The following is a 13,694-nucleotide window of genomic DNA, read 5'->3' as shown; positions in this document are numbered from 1 at the left end:
ACCCAAACCTACCAACATACCAAAGACGCTGACCTGCTATTTTCTACCAGACTCTTCTCTTGGGAACTCTGAATTAGATGTTTCCATTCTCTAGGGTAATTCTTCCATCTACAACTGAATGAGGAAAGATTTCCTCAGTCCAAGTACAGTAGGATTGAGTCAGAGGTGCTAGCATCTGTGTTCAGAAGTTAGGTTGGGGATGGTGTGAGGCTCAGCAGCCGGGCACTGGCCTAGCGTGTGTGAGGACCTCCATTCAATCCCCAGCACCACAAAGGCAAAACCACAGTTCCGGAGATCAGGTGTGCTCAGGGCTGGAGAAACTGAGAATTCTTTTTTATATCATATTTGCTCAAGGGAAATTTGGAAAATTGACTTGGGGCTGGAAGAGGCTTGCTTGGGTTCCTTCCTTCTTCCCTTCCTTCCCCCCTCTCTTCCTGCCACACTCTTTTTTGAGGTCCGGCAGATTGAACCCGGGGACTTTGGACTGAGCTAAGCTGCCAGGCCTTTCAAAAATTTTCTTATTTTGAGGCAGGATCTCACTAAGTCACTGTTTCCTAGGCTGCGAACATGCAGGCCTGCCTCAGCCTCCTGAAGGAGCCATTTTCCAAAGATACCTGAGAATGAGAATCTCTGAAGATACGTGCATGCAAACACCTTCTGCACCTCAGCGACGGGGCTCAGAGAGGTCTCAGATGTGAGGCTTATGCAGCCACACAGCCCGACACTTAAAGGTCTCTGAGCTTCCTTTAAAGCTCTGTCTGTTTTGAAATTTAAAATTTGTGAACAAGGTATCCCTGATTTTTTTGTTTGTTTGTTTGTTTTTGAGATAGGCTGTGTAGTTCAGGCTGGCCTTGAACTCACTCTGTAGCCCAGGCTGGCTTCACACTCAGGACAATGCTCCTGCTTCAGCCTCCCAAATGCTGGAGATTGCAGACATGCACCCCCAGGCCTGACTTCTGCTTTTTTTTTTTTTGGTACCAGGGATCAGACTCATGACCTTGTGCTTGCCATGCAGGTGCTTATGCTGCTGAGCTAAATCCCCAGCCCCTGGCCTCTGACTTTTACTTTGTACTGGACCCTGCTGGTTACAGAGTAGGTATTGTGTGTAGGTTCTGACCAACACAGTTGGTATTATATTCCCTGCTCCAGAGCTGTAACCTAGTCCTCCTGAGCAGCTAGAACAGCGACAATTCACAAGGCTTCCTGAAGCTGACCAGGCAGGTGCATAGGGTGGGGACAGGAAGAACAGGAGGTATGGGGCGGGGGTGACCACACAGCATCGCTCCCCGGGGGTATTTAGGGTGGTGTCCGATGCTCAGCCCTGTCTTCCTCAGGTGCTGTTCCACCCCAACAGTGGGGCGGCTGGGGAGTACGGAGCCCTGCAGGCCGTCCGCCTGGAGCAGTACAAGGCGTACTTCATCACCGGTGAGTGGAGTTGGGCCACTCACTCTGGCCTCAGGCAGGGCGTGTGGACCGCCTCACTCTGAGTGGCTCACAGTGCCTCTGTCATTGCTCCCCTCAGGCTAGGCAGCAGGCTCCCCGGCATGACTCTCTGGACCCACTAAACCAAAACAGTTCTGCCTACTGGATTTCCAGCAAACTTACGAGCTCTTGTGATCTGCTCCTTTTACCTGGTGCCGGTTTGCCTGAATGAAAAATGCCAGGCTCGAGATGCTTTAAAGTATAATTTACTTGACAGTACAGTGTTTCAGAAAATAGACCTCAGAGGTCTACTTAGTCACCAGCTGCCTCTGTGCTTCTTGGTTCGCTCTGTGACTGCCTTAAATGTGTATTTTGGAAGTACCATACTGGATCGGGGTAGTTTTGAGACTTCTCAGTGGCTGCTTGCTGCTGCCTAAATGGAGACTCATTCCCGGCTTCTGTTCATTTGGAGCTCTGGTTCTCCACAAGCAAGCCCCCTCCCTCTTGCTTGGCCCCTGTATTAAATACTTCTCAGTTTTTAAAGCCCCAAACTAAATACTATCTTGATTATAAAACTCCTCTGACCTTCCACATGGGGTAGGATTTGGAGAATCCTGCTCTCTCTTTCATCTGCCTTAGATGGCTGTCATTACATACGTGTTCTTTTTCCTCCACTGGTTCCAAGATCCCTAAGCTTAACAACACTTCGGGGCTTTAATGTTTGTTGTTTTGAAGTGCTTAGCTAATTTCCACTTAGTAGGAACTCTCATATTTTCTTAATGAATGAATGGGGAAAAAATGCAAGCTCTAGGACCTGACACAGATTCTAATTTGATCTAGTTATTTAATGTTGGAGATTTCCAAAGAGTTACATAATACAAAACACAAATTTATTGTCTCTGAGTGTAAATCAATGATCCTGAAGAAAATGTGGCATCAAAAACAAGTTCTTTGAATTTATAACTCAAGGGATATTAAAAATGTCACAAGAATCTTTGTTGCTCTGAGCCCTAAAACAAAACAGTTTGATATTTGCTATGGTTTCCGATGAAAAGTTCTGAGATTAGAGTCCTTACATTACATTATCTAAGAGGTATGGGACCTCCAGGCTGAGTTAATTTCAGAAGTAATAAGGCTGCCAGAAAGCCATTGGCATCACAGCTGGAATCATAAATGTTACTGTGAAGTAACAAGGCTGTTTAAAGCTCTCCCAATCAGACAGGAATTACAATACCCAGTGGAGGCCTGTCCTTCAGAGGCGCCACCAGACTCCCAGGAGAGGCAGGGTGGGGAGCGCTGAGCTCTCAACACACAGAAGAAAACTGTGAAGAGGGCGAACCCTGGATCTGTTCTCATTCCTACCCCACTCCTTTACGATTTGCATTCTAATGATCTGAAACTGCTTTTGGATAAGGTAGGTGAATGGACGTCTACTGCATTAGTTAGAGCACAATGTGTCCCTCTAGGATGTGAGGGCCATGAACAAGGGGTGGCCTGCTTTGGTGTGTGGGCTAGAATTAAGGCACCTCACTGCTTTTTTCTTTCCTTCTTTTTTTTTTTTTTTAAAGGAATTAAGGCAAATTTTTTGCCCAGTGAAAGGCACGCACCTGAGATGTACAATCTGATGAATTTACAAGTGTCTGCACCTGCATATGTAGTGTCGTGAATCAATGTTCAGTTACCAAGCCAGCTTTTCATCCTGGATAAACATCACGTAGTCATGATGTCTTTATTATTCTTTTTAAAATACATGACATAGCTAAGATTTGTTTGTAAGTGTCCTTTCTCATAATGGCTGTGTCAAGGTTTGGTATTTTACAAATTGTTTTTCTTTTTTCTTTTGGTACCAGAGATTGAACTCACAACCTCACACATGCCAGGCAGGCGCTTATGCCACTGAGCTAAATCCCCAGCCCTATTTTGCAAATCTTAAAAAATGAAGTTGTACAAGTTTTCTTCCTGGTTTTCTCAGAGGGTTTGTGTAAGGCTGCTATTTTTTTTTCATGTTTGATTGAATTCATTTGTGAAACTATTTGCAAACTCCAGTGTTGTAAAGATTTTTGCCCTACATTTTATTTATTTAAAAAATTTTTTTTGTTTTAAAGAGAATAAAACAAAAGAGAACAGAACAAAGCAAATCAGAACACAACAATGCAAGCAACATAGCACTTCACAATCAGACAACCAGACATCAACAGTAGCTACCATAATGTCTCTTTTCTTCGAAATAGTTGAGCATGCCTTTATACACAATAATATCAAAAACATAACAAAATAGTATAAAACCATTCAAGAGAATGAAAGTATTGCAGGACTTCAAAACCAAATAACAGGAAATGAACAATGGAAATGACAATAGGAAAATAGGAAATGACAACAGGAAATGAACAATGAACTATAATATCTCATTTTCCTCAAAAAATTTGTCTACACCATCACACATAATAAAATCAAATAAATCACAACAGGATAGAACCAACCAAAACAGAAGAACAAGAGCACGGTAGGATTTCAAAGGAAGATGATAGTAAATCAGCAATGGCTACCACGTCTTTTCTTCAAAATAGCTATTCATACCGTCACACATAATAAAATCAAACAAAACAGAATAAAACCAATCAAACCAATGAATGAAAGCATTATAAGACTTCAGAGCAATAGGAAACCATGGTTACCATAGTGTATCCCATTATATTCAAAATAGCTGCCCCTACGATCTGACAGCATAGAATCTAACAAAACAAGACAGAACTAAGCCAATTTTGAAAAATAGTCTTGCTGGATAGATCAATCTGGGTTTGAAGTTGTTTTCTTTCAGGGTTGAAACACTTCACTCTAAGCTCTTCTTGAAATTAAATAAAACGAAACAGACTAAAATGACTCTGAACAAAAAATAAGTGTGTTGCTGGATTTCACATCATGACGTTATAGAATCAGCACGGGGTGCCTTAGTGTCTCTTTTTCTTCAAAGTAGCTGTTCATTTCATGGTGCATTATATTCTTACACTGTTTATGTCTGACTTTGATATTAGAGTAAATGTTAGCCTTAGGGAATGAATTGGGAAGCATTCCTTCTGTTCAATTTTTTGGGAAAGCTTGAAGAAGATTGGTATCAATTCTTTAAATCGTTAGTAGAGTTTACTAGTGAAGTCACCTGGCTGAAGGCTTTTCCTTGTCAATAGATTTTTGGGAGGGGAGGTGCTGGGGACTGAACCCAGAGTTCCAGAGTTTCATTAAACAGATACTGTACACAGAACCAACACCCCAGCCTGTAAGTAGATTTTTGATTATTGATTCAGTTTCCTTACTAGTTGTGGATGGATGCAGATTTTATGTATCTGTGTGATCTTGGTAGATATTGGGGTTTGTTTAAATGCTCCCAAAGCCTCATCTAGTCATGGAGGCCGCTGAATCTAGCATTTGTGATTGGTTTGTTGTCTAGTGCTCCGATTGGTGGTTTGAGTCCTGTACCCGCCCAGGGGCAGGTAACGTGCAAACAATATAAGGGAAGGAAGAAGGCCTGCTTTCCCCTTTTTGCCTTTTTCACTCTTGTTGCTTGCAGCCTCCGCTAATGGCTGCCCCTTGGCCACACCATCGTACCTACCTTGGAGCCAGGTGAGTGGGGACTAAAACCTCCGAAAACTGTAAGCTTAATAAACTTTTCCTTCTTTCATTTTGAATGTCAGGTATTTTGTTTCAACAACAAGGAAAGTAACCAAGACAGTAGATTTTCTGTTTTTAGTGATCAAACATTTCATTTAGATTACTCAACTTGTTGACATTTAATTCTTAATACTGTCTTGTAACTCTTTGTTCTTTTGAATAAGCAGGAATGTCCTAACTTTCATTTCCAATTTGAATCTTCTATTTTTGTTGGTTTGTTTAGCTAAAGGTTTGGCAATTTTGTCAACCTTTTCCAAGAAACAGTTATTGGTATTATCAATTTTTATCTACTTCATTATCTCTATTTTTAAAAAAATTGCCTATCTTCTGCTAGCTTTGAGTTTGTTCTTTTTATAGTTCCTTAATTTTATTTGGTTGTTGATTTGAGATTTTTTTTCCTCCTTTATTTTATTTTTGAGATGAGGTTTTGCTATATTGTCCTGGCTGGTCTTGAATTCGTGGGTTCAATCAGTCCTCCAGCCTCAGCCTCCCAAGCAGCTGGGACTACAGGCAAATGCCACCATGCCTGGCTTTCTTAGTTTTTAACACAAGCATTTATAACTATAAATTTCCTTCTTAGCATTGATTTTGCCATGTGTCATAAGCTTTGATATGTTTTCATCTCTAGTAAACTCAGTGTTTCCTAAATTCCTTCATGATTTCTTCTTTGATCTATTGTGTTGTTTACACAATTCTATGATTTTTTCCAGTTTTACATTTTTGATTTGTAACTTCATTCTGGTGTGTCAAAGAAAATACTTTGCATATTACTCACTTGTTTGAAGTTATTAAGATTTACCTTGTAACCTAATATAGGGCTATCCTGGAATATATCCCCTGTACATAAGAAGCATGGGTATTGGATGGAGTGTTCTGTGTATGTTAAATGCAAAGTCTGTGTAGAATGTTTTTTTTTTTTTAAATTTGTGTTTTTTGTTTTGTTCTGTTTGGAGTGTATATGTATTCTGTTATTCTAACTTTATTTTTTGAAAAGACTGTCTTTACTCCCTTGTGTTGCCTTTATGCTGTCACAGATCAGCTGCCTATATTTATATGACTCTGCTAAGGGGTTCTTTATTCTGTTGCACTGACCTGTTGGTCTATTCTTTGGCCACCTCACCCTGTTCTGATTACTATCGTTAGTAGCTTTTAAATTTGGGTAGTCTTCCAACAGCGTCCTTCAATATTGTGTTGGCTTCAATATTGCACTGTCTTTCCTCTCTATATAAATTCTAGAATCACTTTGTTGATATTTATGAAATGAATTGCTGGGATTCAGACTGAGATAGCACTGCATATATAAATCAAACTGACATTTTGAGCATATAGAGCCTTGTTATTTATGAATTTTGATTATCTCTCCATTTATGTAGTTCTTTGATTTCTTTTACTAGAGCTTCATAGTTTTCCTCAACTATTATATAGATATTTTGTTAGATTTAAGCCTAAGTATTTTATTCTTGGAAAGGCTAATATAAATAGTATTAGGTTTTAAATTTCAAACTCCACCGGTTCATTGCCTATACATAGGAAAGAGATCGACATTTGCATGTTAACCTTGTATCCTGGAATGTTGCTATGATCTCTTATTCATGCCATGATTTTTGATTAATTCTTTCTGACTTTATAAACAATAATTTTATGTATGGAAAGATAGTTTTATTTCTCTTTCCCCAATCAGTATGCCTTTTCTTTTTAGAAATGTTGATTTTTATTAGCACATGTGTGCAGTACATAATAATTCCATTCATTGTGGGGAGCTGATACGTGAATTTTTTGTCCTCTTCTCTTTCCCTCCTTCTCCTTCTTTGATTTCTTTTCTTATTATATCAGCTGAGATTTCTAGTATAATGTTGAAAAGAAGTGGTAACAGGGATTAGCCTACTTGGTTCCTGATCTTAGCAGTAAAGCTTCTAGTTTCTGACTGTGAACTACAATGTTGACTATATATTTTTTGTAGATGTGCTTTATCAAGTTGAAGTTTTTTTTCCTCCTAGTTTGTTCAGAGCTTTTTAAAAATCATGTATGAGTGATTTTGTCAAATGAGTTTTCTACAGGTATTGTTATGAGCATGTGAGTTTTCTTCTTCAGTCTGTTGATATGATGAATCGCATTAATTGCATGTTGGATGCTGAACTAGTCTTATATACTTTGGATAAATCCCACTTCATCATAGTGTGTACTTTGAAGACATTGATAGATTTGATTGGTGATATTTTGTTGAGGATTTTTCATCTGTACTCATGAAAGACAGTGGTTTGCCATTTTCTTTTCTTGTGATATCTTTGTATTAGGATAATGCTGGCCCCAAAGAATATGGAAATAGACTGTTTGCTTCAACATCTGGAAGAGATGGTACAGAATTTGTATCATTTCTTTCATCAGATATTTAATGGAATGCACCTGTGCCTTGCTGTTTCTTTTTTAGAAGGTTTTAAATTAATATTTCAATTTCTTGCAAATTAGACAGGCCTATTCAGATTGTCTGTTTCTTCTTGTGTGCATTTTGGCACAGTAAGTCTTTCAAGGAATCAGTTTATTTAATCAGCGTTATCATAGATTATTCACAACATTCCTTTATTATCTTTTCATGCCCGTGGGATCTGTAGGGTTGTACTTTTTTTTTTTTTTCATTTCTGGTATTAGTGATTTGGGCCTTCTTTCTTGCTTTTCTTATCTTAATAAGTTACCAATTTTATTAATCCTTTCAAAAAACAAGCTTTTGGTTTTATTGATTTTTCTATTTTAGTTTCATTGATTTTTGTTAATTTTTATTATTTCTTTTCTTTTGCTTACTGTGTAATTAGTTTGTCCTGCTATTTCTAGTTTCCTAAGTAGAAGTTTCCCTTTTCTAATATATCCATGTAATGCTGTAAATTTTCCTCTAAACTCTGCTTTTATTATACCTCATATATTTTGGCAAGTTTTTTCATTTTCACTGATTTACAGATATTTTAAAATTTCTCTTGTGATATGTCCTTTAAATGTGTTATTTAGGAGGCATTTTCTTTTTTTTCCAGAGCTGAGGATTGAACCAGTGACCTCATAAATGTTAAGCAAGTGCTCTGCCCCTCACCCACATCCCCAGTCTAAGCAGCATACTGTTTAATCTCCAAGTATTTTGAGATTCTCCAGGTTCCTGTTACTGATTTTCAGTTTAATTCCATTGGTGTTGAAGACTAGACATTATATGATTTCTATTCTTTTATAATTTTATGATGTGTTTTTATAGCCTAGAATATTTTGGTCTATCTTGTGTTAGTCAGATTTCCATTACTGTAACAAAATACCTGAGGTAATTTAAAAGGAGAAAGGTCTGTCTTTGGCTCAGAGTTTTAGAGGTTTTGGTCCATGATTGATTGGCCCTAATGTTTTGTGCCCATGGTGAGGCAGTACATCCTGGCTGGAGTGTATGATTGCTCACCTAATGGAATAGGGAGAAAGAAAGAGAGAGGGAAGGAGAAGGATAAGTGTGTGTGGGGAGGAGAAGTATGAACTAGTGCCTCACAATCCTCTTTGAGGATTGCCCCCAGTGACCTTGAACCTCCTATGACATGCTACATCTTAGTAATGCTGTGAGTTGAAGACTAAGCCTTTAGTACATGGACCTTTGGCAGACATTTAAGATCTAAACTGTAGCGCTTAGAGAGTGTTATGTATGAGCTTGAGAAGAATTTGTAATGTTCAGTTGTTGGTGTGATTTACAGATTTTCATTATATCCAGTGGGTTATTGGTATGGTTGAATCCAACTACTGATTTTGCCTGCCAGATCTGTCGGTTTCTCACGTATGCTAGGCAAGTGCTCTACTGCTGAGCTACATCCCCAGCCCTCAGGCCTGTCCATTCTGATGGAGGTATTGATGTCTCCAGCTATGACAGTGGATTCTGTCCTTTGGAGTTCTACCAGTTTTTGCCTCATGAACTTTGATGCTCTCTGGTTAGTTATAGACACATTAAAGATTGCTGTGTCTTTTTGGAGAATTGATCCCTTTATCATTATATAATGCTGGGCTTTATCACTGACATCTTTCTTTGATGTCTGCTCCATGTGAAGTTAATATAAATGTTCCTTTCTCTTGATTAGTATTAGGATGTTTTCTCTTTCAACAGTCATTTACTATTCATCTATGTCTTTATATTTAGAGCAAATTTCTTGGATTTTCCCTCTTGGTCCACTGTGTTAATTTCTTTTGATTGGCAGATTTAGACCATTGATGTTAAAAGCAATTTGTGACATAGTTGTATTAAATATCTATTTGTTAGCATTTTCTATTTGTTGCCTTTATTCTTTTTTTCTACTTTTGTATCCCACCATTTTTCTGATTTTGTGGTTTTTCTGGAGCATTTTATAATTCCATTTTCTTACTGTATCAGGTGTTCTTTTGTAAAAAAAAGTTTGCAATATACAATTTACCACTGATCTGAGTCCACTTTGAGAAAGTATTATACCACTTCAAAGGTTTTCAGCAACCCTAATGCCTTTCTCCATCCTTCAGAGCATTGCAGCCAGTCACCTTACTTACACATAAACATGTAGGTACACATAAATGTGCATATTCAAGAATATCACTGCTACTACGATTTTTTTCATAGCTGTTTTAAGTTAGAAAGGAGACACCAGGTGTGCTCCCAGCACTCTGGGAGGCTGAGGCAGGAGGATTACAAATTCTAGCCCAGCAAGGACAACTTAGTGACTTAGTAAGACCCTGTTTCAAAATTTTAAAAAAGGGCCAGGGATGTAACTCATTGCATGGATCCAGGTTCAATCCCCAGTACTGAAAAAAAAGTGTTCATTTTTCTTCCCCTCCTGTAATCATAGTTTTTCCTGTGAGAACCTAGTGGAGCTCTTAGGGGTGAAAAACAGGAAGTGTGGGGCTCCCCATTGACTACTGCCCCTAGGGTTTTTAATCCCAAAGGTTTGTCCATGCTGAGGCTCTCCTAATTCGCCAGCTGCAGCTCAGGTTTTCCCATGAGGCACTAGTTCCTCTGCAGGGCTCTGCAGTGGTAAGTTGCGGTCCTCTCTGTCTTCCATGCTTTCTGATTTGTAGGGTATGGTCTGCTCCATGACCTTGCATCTCAGACAGGTCTAACAACTGTGGAGTGAACCCTCTGTCAGCCTAAAGCAAAATAAACCTTTCCTCCTTAATTTGTGTTAGGTATTTTGTCCCAGCAATGAAAAAGTAATGAAGACAGTTAACAATGGATGCTGTCAGTAATACATTGTAGAGATTCTAACTTCTGTTTCCAGAATGTTTTTTGTCTTACAGATAACCTGTAGTTAGTACCCTTGAACTTCCAGAGGCTTGTTTTATTTTATAGGATTGGTCTTTTAGATTTTGTCCTTAATTTTTGGCAAATTCCTTACTTTGGGGACCAGATCTCTAATCCTGGCCAAAATTTGTTTGATCTCAGTGGAAAATCTGAGGTGTCCACTAGAGTCCTCTACTTTCATGGACTCACAGTCTAAAACCCATGTTCTCTCCTCCAGGTAGCAGAGGAAATGCCTGCTGAGCTACTCGAGTCTCTTAGATGGTGCTAGAATTTACCCCATTGGGCCCACACTGCTCAGGGGCAGTTACAGATTAGAAGGAATTTATGTTAGGTTTCAGGCACCCCCTTATGTCTTCTTCCCCCCAGCATTTCTCCCATCAATTTTCATCTTTTGTGGCAGCCTTGAACTCTTGACGCCTCAAACCAGAGACAGAAGCTTTGATTTGAAGCTCTAAGTGTTCGGGCTGTACAGACTGAGGAGTGCACTCCAGGGAAAATTCTGGAACAGTTTCAACCCAGTGTGGCTTCCTTCTTTCATGGGTTGAATCTCTTCTGGTTTCTGTCTTATTTTCTAGTATCTTTGTTTTTTAATACATTGCTTGGAACTTGTAATTATTACCTAGAAGAGAGTAGTTCTGTGCAAACTACTCTACTGTTCCTTTAAGTGGAATTCCTTTTGTTTTTTTTTTAAATAAGTTTATTCCAACATTGCCTTGACTGATCGTCAAAGCTCATCATCTCTGCCCCTTACTAGTAACAAAGAATATTGTCAGATTCTACTCTGAACTCTCGGCAGAGATGGTAAACTCCTAATCTCTGCCAAAATCCTAAATTCCAGTCACAGGAGGAACACAAAGGGTAGGCTGTGGCTGTGCAATCTGTGTGTTCTTCTCAGTATTTCAAACTTTACTTCTGGTATGTTGTGCTAGAAAGCCATGATCTTCAGGTAGCATGGGTTTGGTCCCTATGAGTTTGCTCAGTAAGACTTGCATTTTGGCATTATTCTGTCACTTCGCAGTGACAGGAAGTCACAGCTTGACCATCTTAATCATGCAGTTGTTTTTCCTAAAAACGTCACTGAGTTCCCATGATGCAGGGTCCCCTGGAGGAGGAGCCACTGATAATTTCTCAGACTTCTGTGCCGGAAAAGCTCTGCTTCTCCTAAGCAATCAGTAACATTTCTATCTTATTAATGTGTGGCCACTGGGAAGCTGGGAGGCAAACTTGTATTTTCAAGCTTTTGCTTTACTCCTTTTTGTACTTTACTTTTTCCTCTGAGAAGCCGTAGTGGGGGCATTGGAATCGTAAAGAGCCAGGGGTGTTGCCATCCCTCCAAAAATTTTTGTCATCCCTTTTTTTGGGACCTTCATAGCCAGGTTCTAAGCTATATAAGAAGCTCATCTTCTACCCAAAGTGAAACTACACACCTTGTCTTCCCCTACTTCACCAAATAGTGTTTAAGAAATCAGTGTTTCAAACAATTGGATTTGTTCCAGAAGGGCAGAGATGCAAGATAACTGAGCAAATGCTCGACTGACCCTGAAGGCCAGTCCAAGGCCATTCCCCATCATGGTGGACAACAGGACCATCACTGGAAGGAGAAAAGAGATCTCGAAGTAATTTGTTTGACAAGGAGAGCAACTATTTGAATTTTCAAGGGCTGGTACCTTTAAGTTAATACGCAGTCAGGCGCAGCTCTGCTCATTACAACACAGGGCCAAGCTGGGTCTGATGCCAACTTACTGTCACTGTCTCTCCAGGGGGAGCTGAAGCCTGCGATGGGAGCATTGGGCCGGAGCAGCGGCACATTCTGCCCCTCATCTTCGACCTGGAAGAGGATGCCGCAGAAGGTGTGCCGCTCCACAGGAGCAGTGCTGAGTACCAGGCCGTGCTGCCCCAGGTCAGGAAGGCTCTCATGGAGGTCCTGCAGGACGTTGCCAGTGACAACGTTTCCAGAGCGGATTATACTCAGGACCCTTTGGCCACTCCCTGCTGCGGTCCCTACCACATTGCCTGCCGCTGCCACACTGAGTAACAGGCCGGTGCTGCCACAAGGAGTAATGCTTGTGAATCAGGTGAATTGCGTTGGGGTTCTTTACTTTGCATACTGTTCCTTCTTCAGGGCACTTAGGAGCGCAGCTACCGTGGGGTCATGGACCACTTACAGGCTTTGGAATTAGGCACACGTTTGGTCCCAGATTTTGAACTTGGGCAGTTACTTAATCTCACTTGAAATGAGAGTACGTAAAGTCAAACACGGTAATACATGAAAATGCCTTGCATGTTGTCCTACACAGAGCAGAAGCTTAGTACATTTTAATTTCCTAATTATATTTCTGTATTCCTAAGTTTTACTGGCGACTTAGGGTAGATAGCGAAGCAGAACTTACATACAAATCACCTGGGCTCTACTGAAAGCACCCATGCCAGCTCTTGGGGAAGGGACCGAGCGCCCACATTCCCAGCTGGCTCCCATGGGCTGTCTTAAGCAATCAAAGTTAGCTCTTTTCAGGTCTCGGAGCAGAAGAATCCATGGAAAAGCCCCCCTTTTCCTCCTTTTAGGTCAGATGAGTGGAGTTTGGTTTGCGGTACTGGGATTATATGCATGGCCTTAACACTGAGCTACATTTCCCATCCCTATTTATTTATTCTGAGACAGCTTCCAGAATCTGGTATCACGGGCTTGCACCACCTGGCCCACCTGCAAATGAGTGGATTGTAAAGATTTTAGGAGTTCTTCTCACCTCTCCCTAAAAATCGCCAAGACATGAAATGAAGTTTAAGAAACTAAAAAATGCATTGCCATATTTTATTAGTGTCCTAAATGGGACTCAAAGGTAATAAATGATTTATTCCAATCACTGCAAAAATACTTTGCCTAACTAAAATAATCTCTCTATATGAATGTAATATACAAGAAATACAATTCGAGTAGTTTATCCTATAAGTACATGTTTTTTTACACGACGTACATTTAAAAAGGATGCCCTTTTCAATATAAAATTCCAGCCACATACCAATATGGTTAGCCAGCATTTGCACTGCGGTTTGAGGGGGTTTTGGACGTGAGATGCAGCAGGACCCCGGTGCCCGGGGATCTTGGTGAGGAGTCAGCCTCGTCCCGTGGCCAGGCAAGCACAGCACCTGGGTTCCTGCCTCCCTTTCTGTTCACACAATCGCACTCCATTCTTCCTGGTTTTCTCCAAAACCACCTGACAGGGGGTGTCCTGATTTCTGACGTGCGCTTCTCGTCAGGACTGCTTCGTTTTGCCCTTCTGACTTCCACGGCACAAGATTATCTACCGAAATCAAAACAGAATGGCCTTACTCTCCGCAG

General features: G+C 40.3%; 2 protein-coding genes across 11 annotated transcripts in view; one reads left to right on the top strand and one right to left on the bottom strand.

Moving 5' to 3' along the window:
- The window catches only part of Arsg (arylsulfatase G), a 148,704-nt gene that overhangs the window by 107,831 nt on the left and 27,179 nt on the right, over positions 1 to 13,694 (top strand). For 2 of the 10 annotated variants that reach the window (XM_063241950.1, XM_003465311.5), the window contains 2 exons: positions 1,335 to 1,425; positions 12,118 to 13,227. In XM_063241950.1, coding sequence (XP_063098020.1) covers positions 1,335 to 1,425; positions 12,118 to 12,537 — 511 coding nt within the window. In that variant the 3' untranslated portion in view covers positions 12,538 to 13,227. Of the gene's footprint in view, positions 1 to 1,319; positions 1,426 to 12,117; positions 13,228 to 13,694 lie in introns of those variants that run through there. The other 8 variants (XM_063241952.1, XM_063241951.1, XM_063241953.1 and 5 more) reach the window with 8 other exon arrangements.
- Positions 13,153 to 13,694, bottom strand: part of Wipi1 (WD repeat domain, phosphoinositide interacting 1) — a 37,395-nt gene continuing 36,853 nt past the window's right edge. Inside the window, exon 13 of the mRNA XM_003465235.5 lies at positions 13,153 to 13,656. Within this exon, the coding sequence (XP_003465283.1) occupies positions 13,609 to 13,656 (48 nt within the window). The 3' untranslated portion in view covers positions 13,153 to 13,608. The remainder of the gene's footprint in view (positions 13,657 to 13,694) is intronic.

Source organism: Cavia porcellus, unplaced genomic scaffold, assembly GCF_034190915.1.
Source record: "Cavia porcellus strain 051 isolate PalLab524CR breed Dunkin Hartley unplaced genomic scaffold, mCavPor4.1 scaffold_32, whole genome shotgun sequence".
Taxonomy (NCBI): Eukaryota; Metazoa; Chordata; class Mammalia; order Rodentia; family Caviidae; genus Cavia; species Cavia porcellus.
This window is presented reverse-complemented; position numbering and strand designations above follow the sequence as displayed.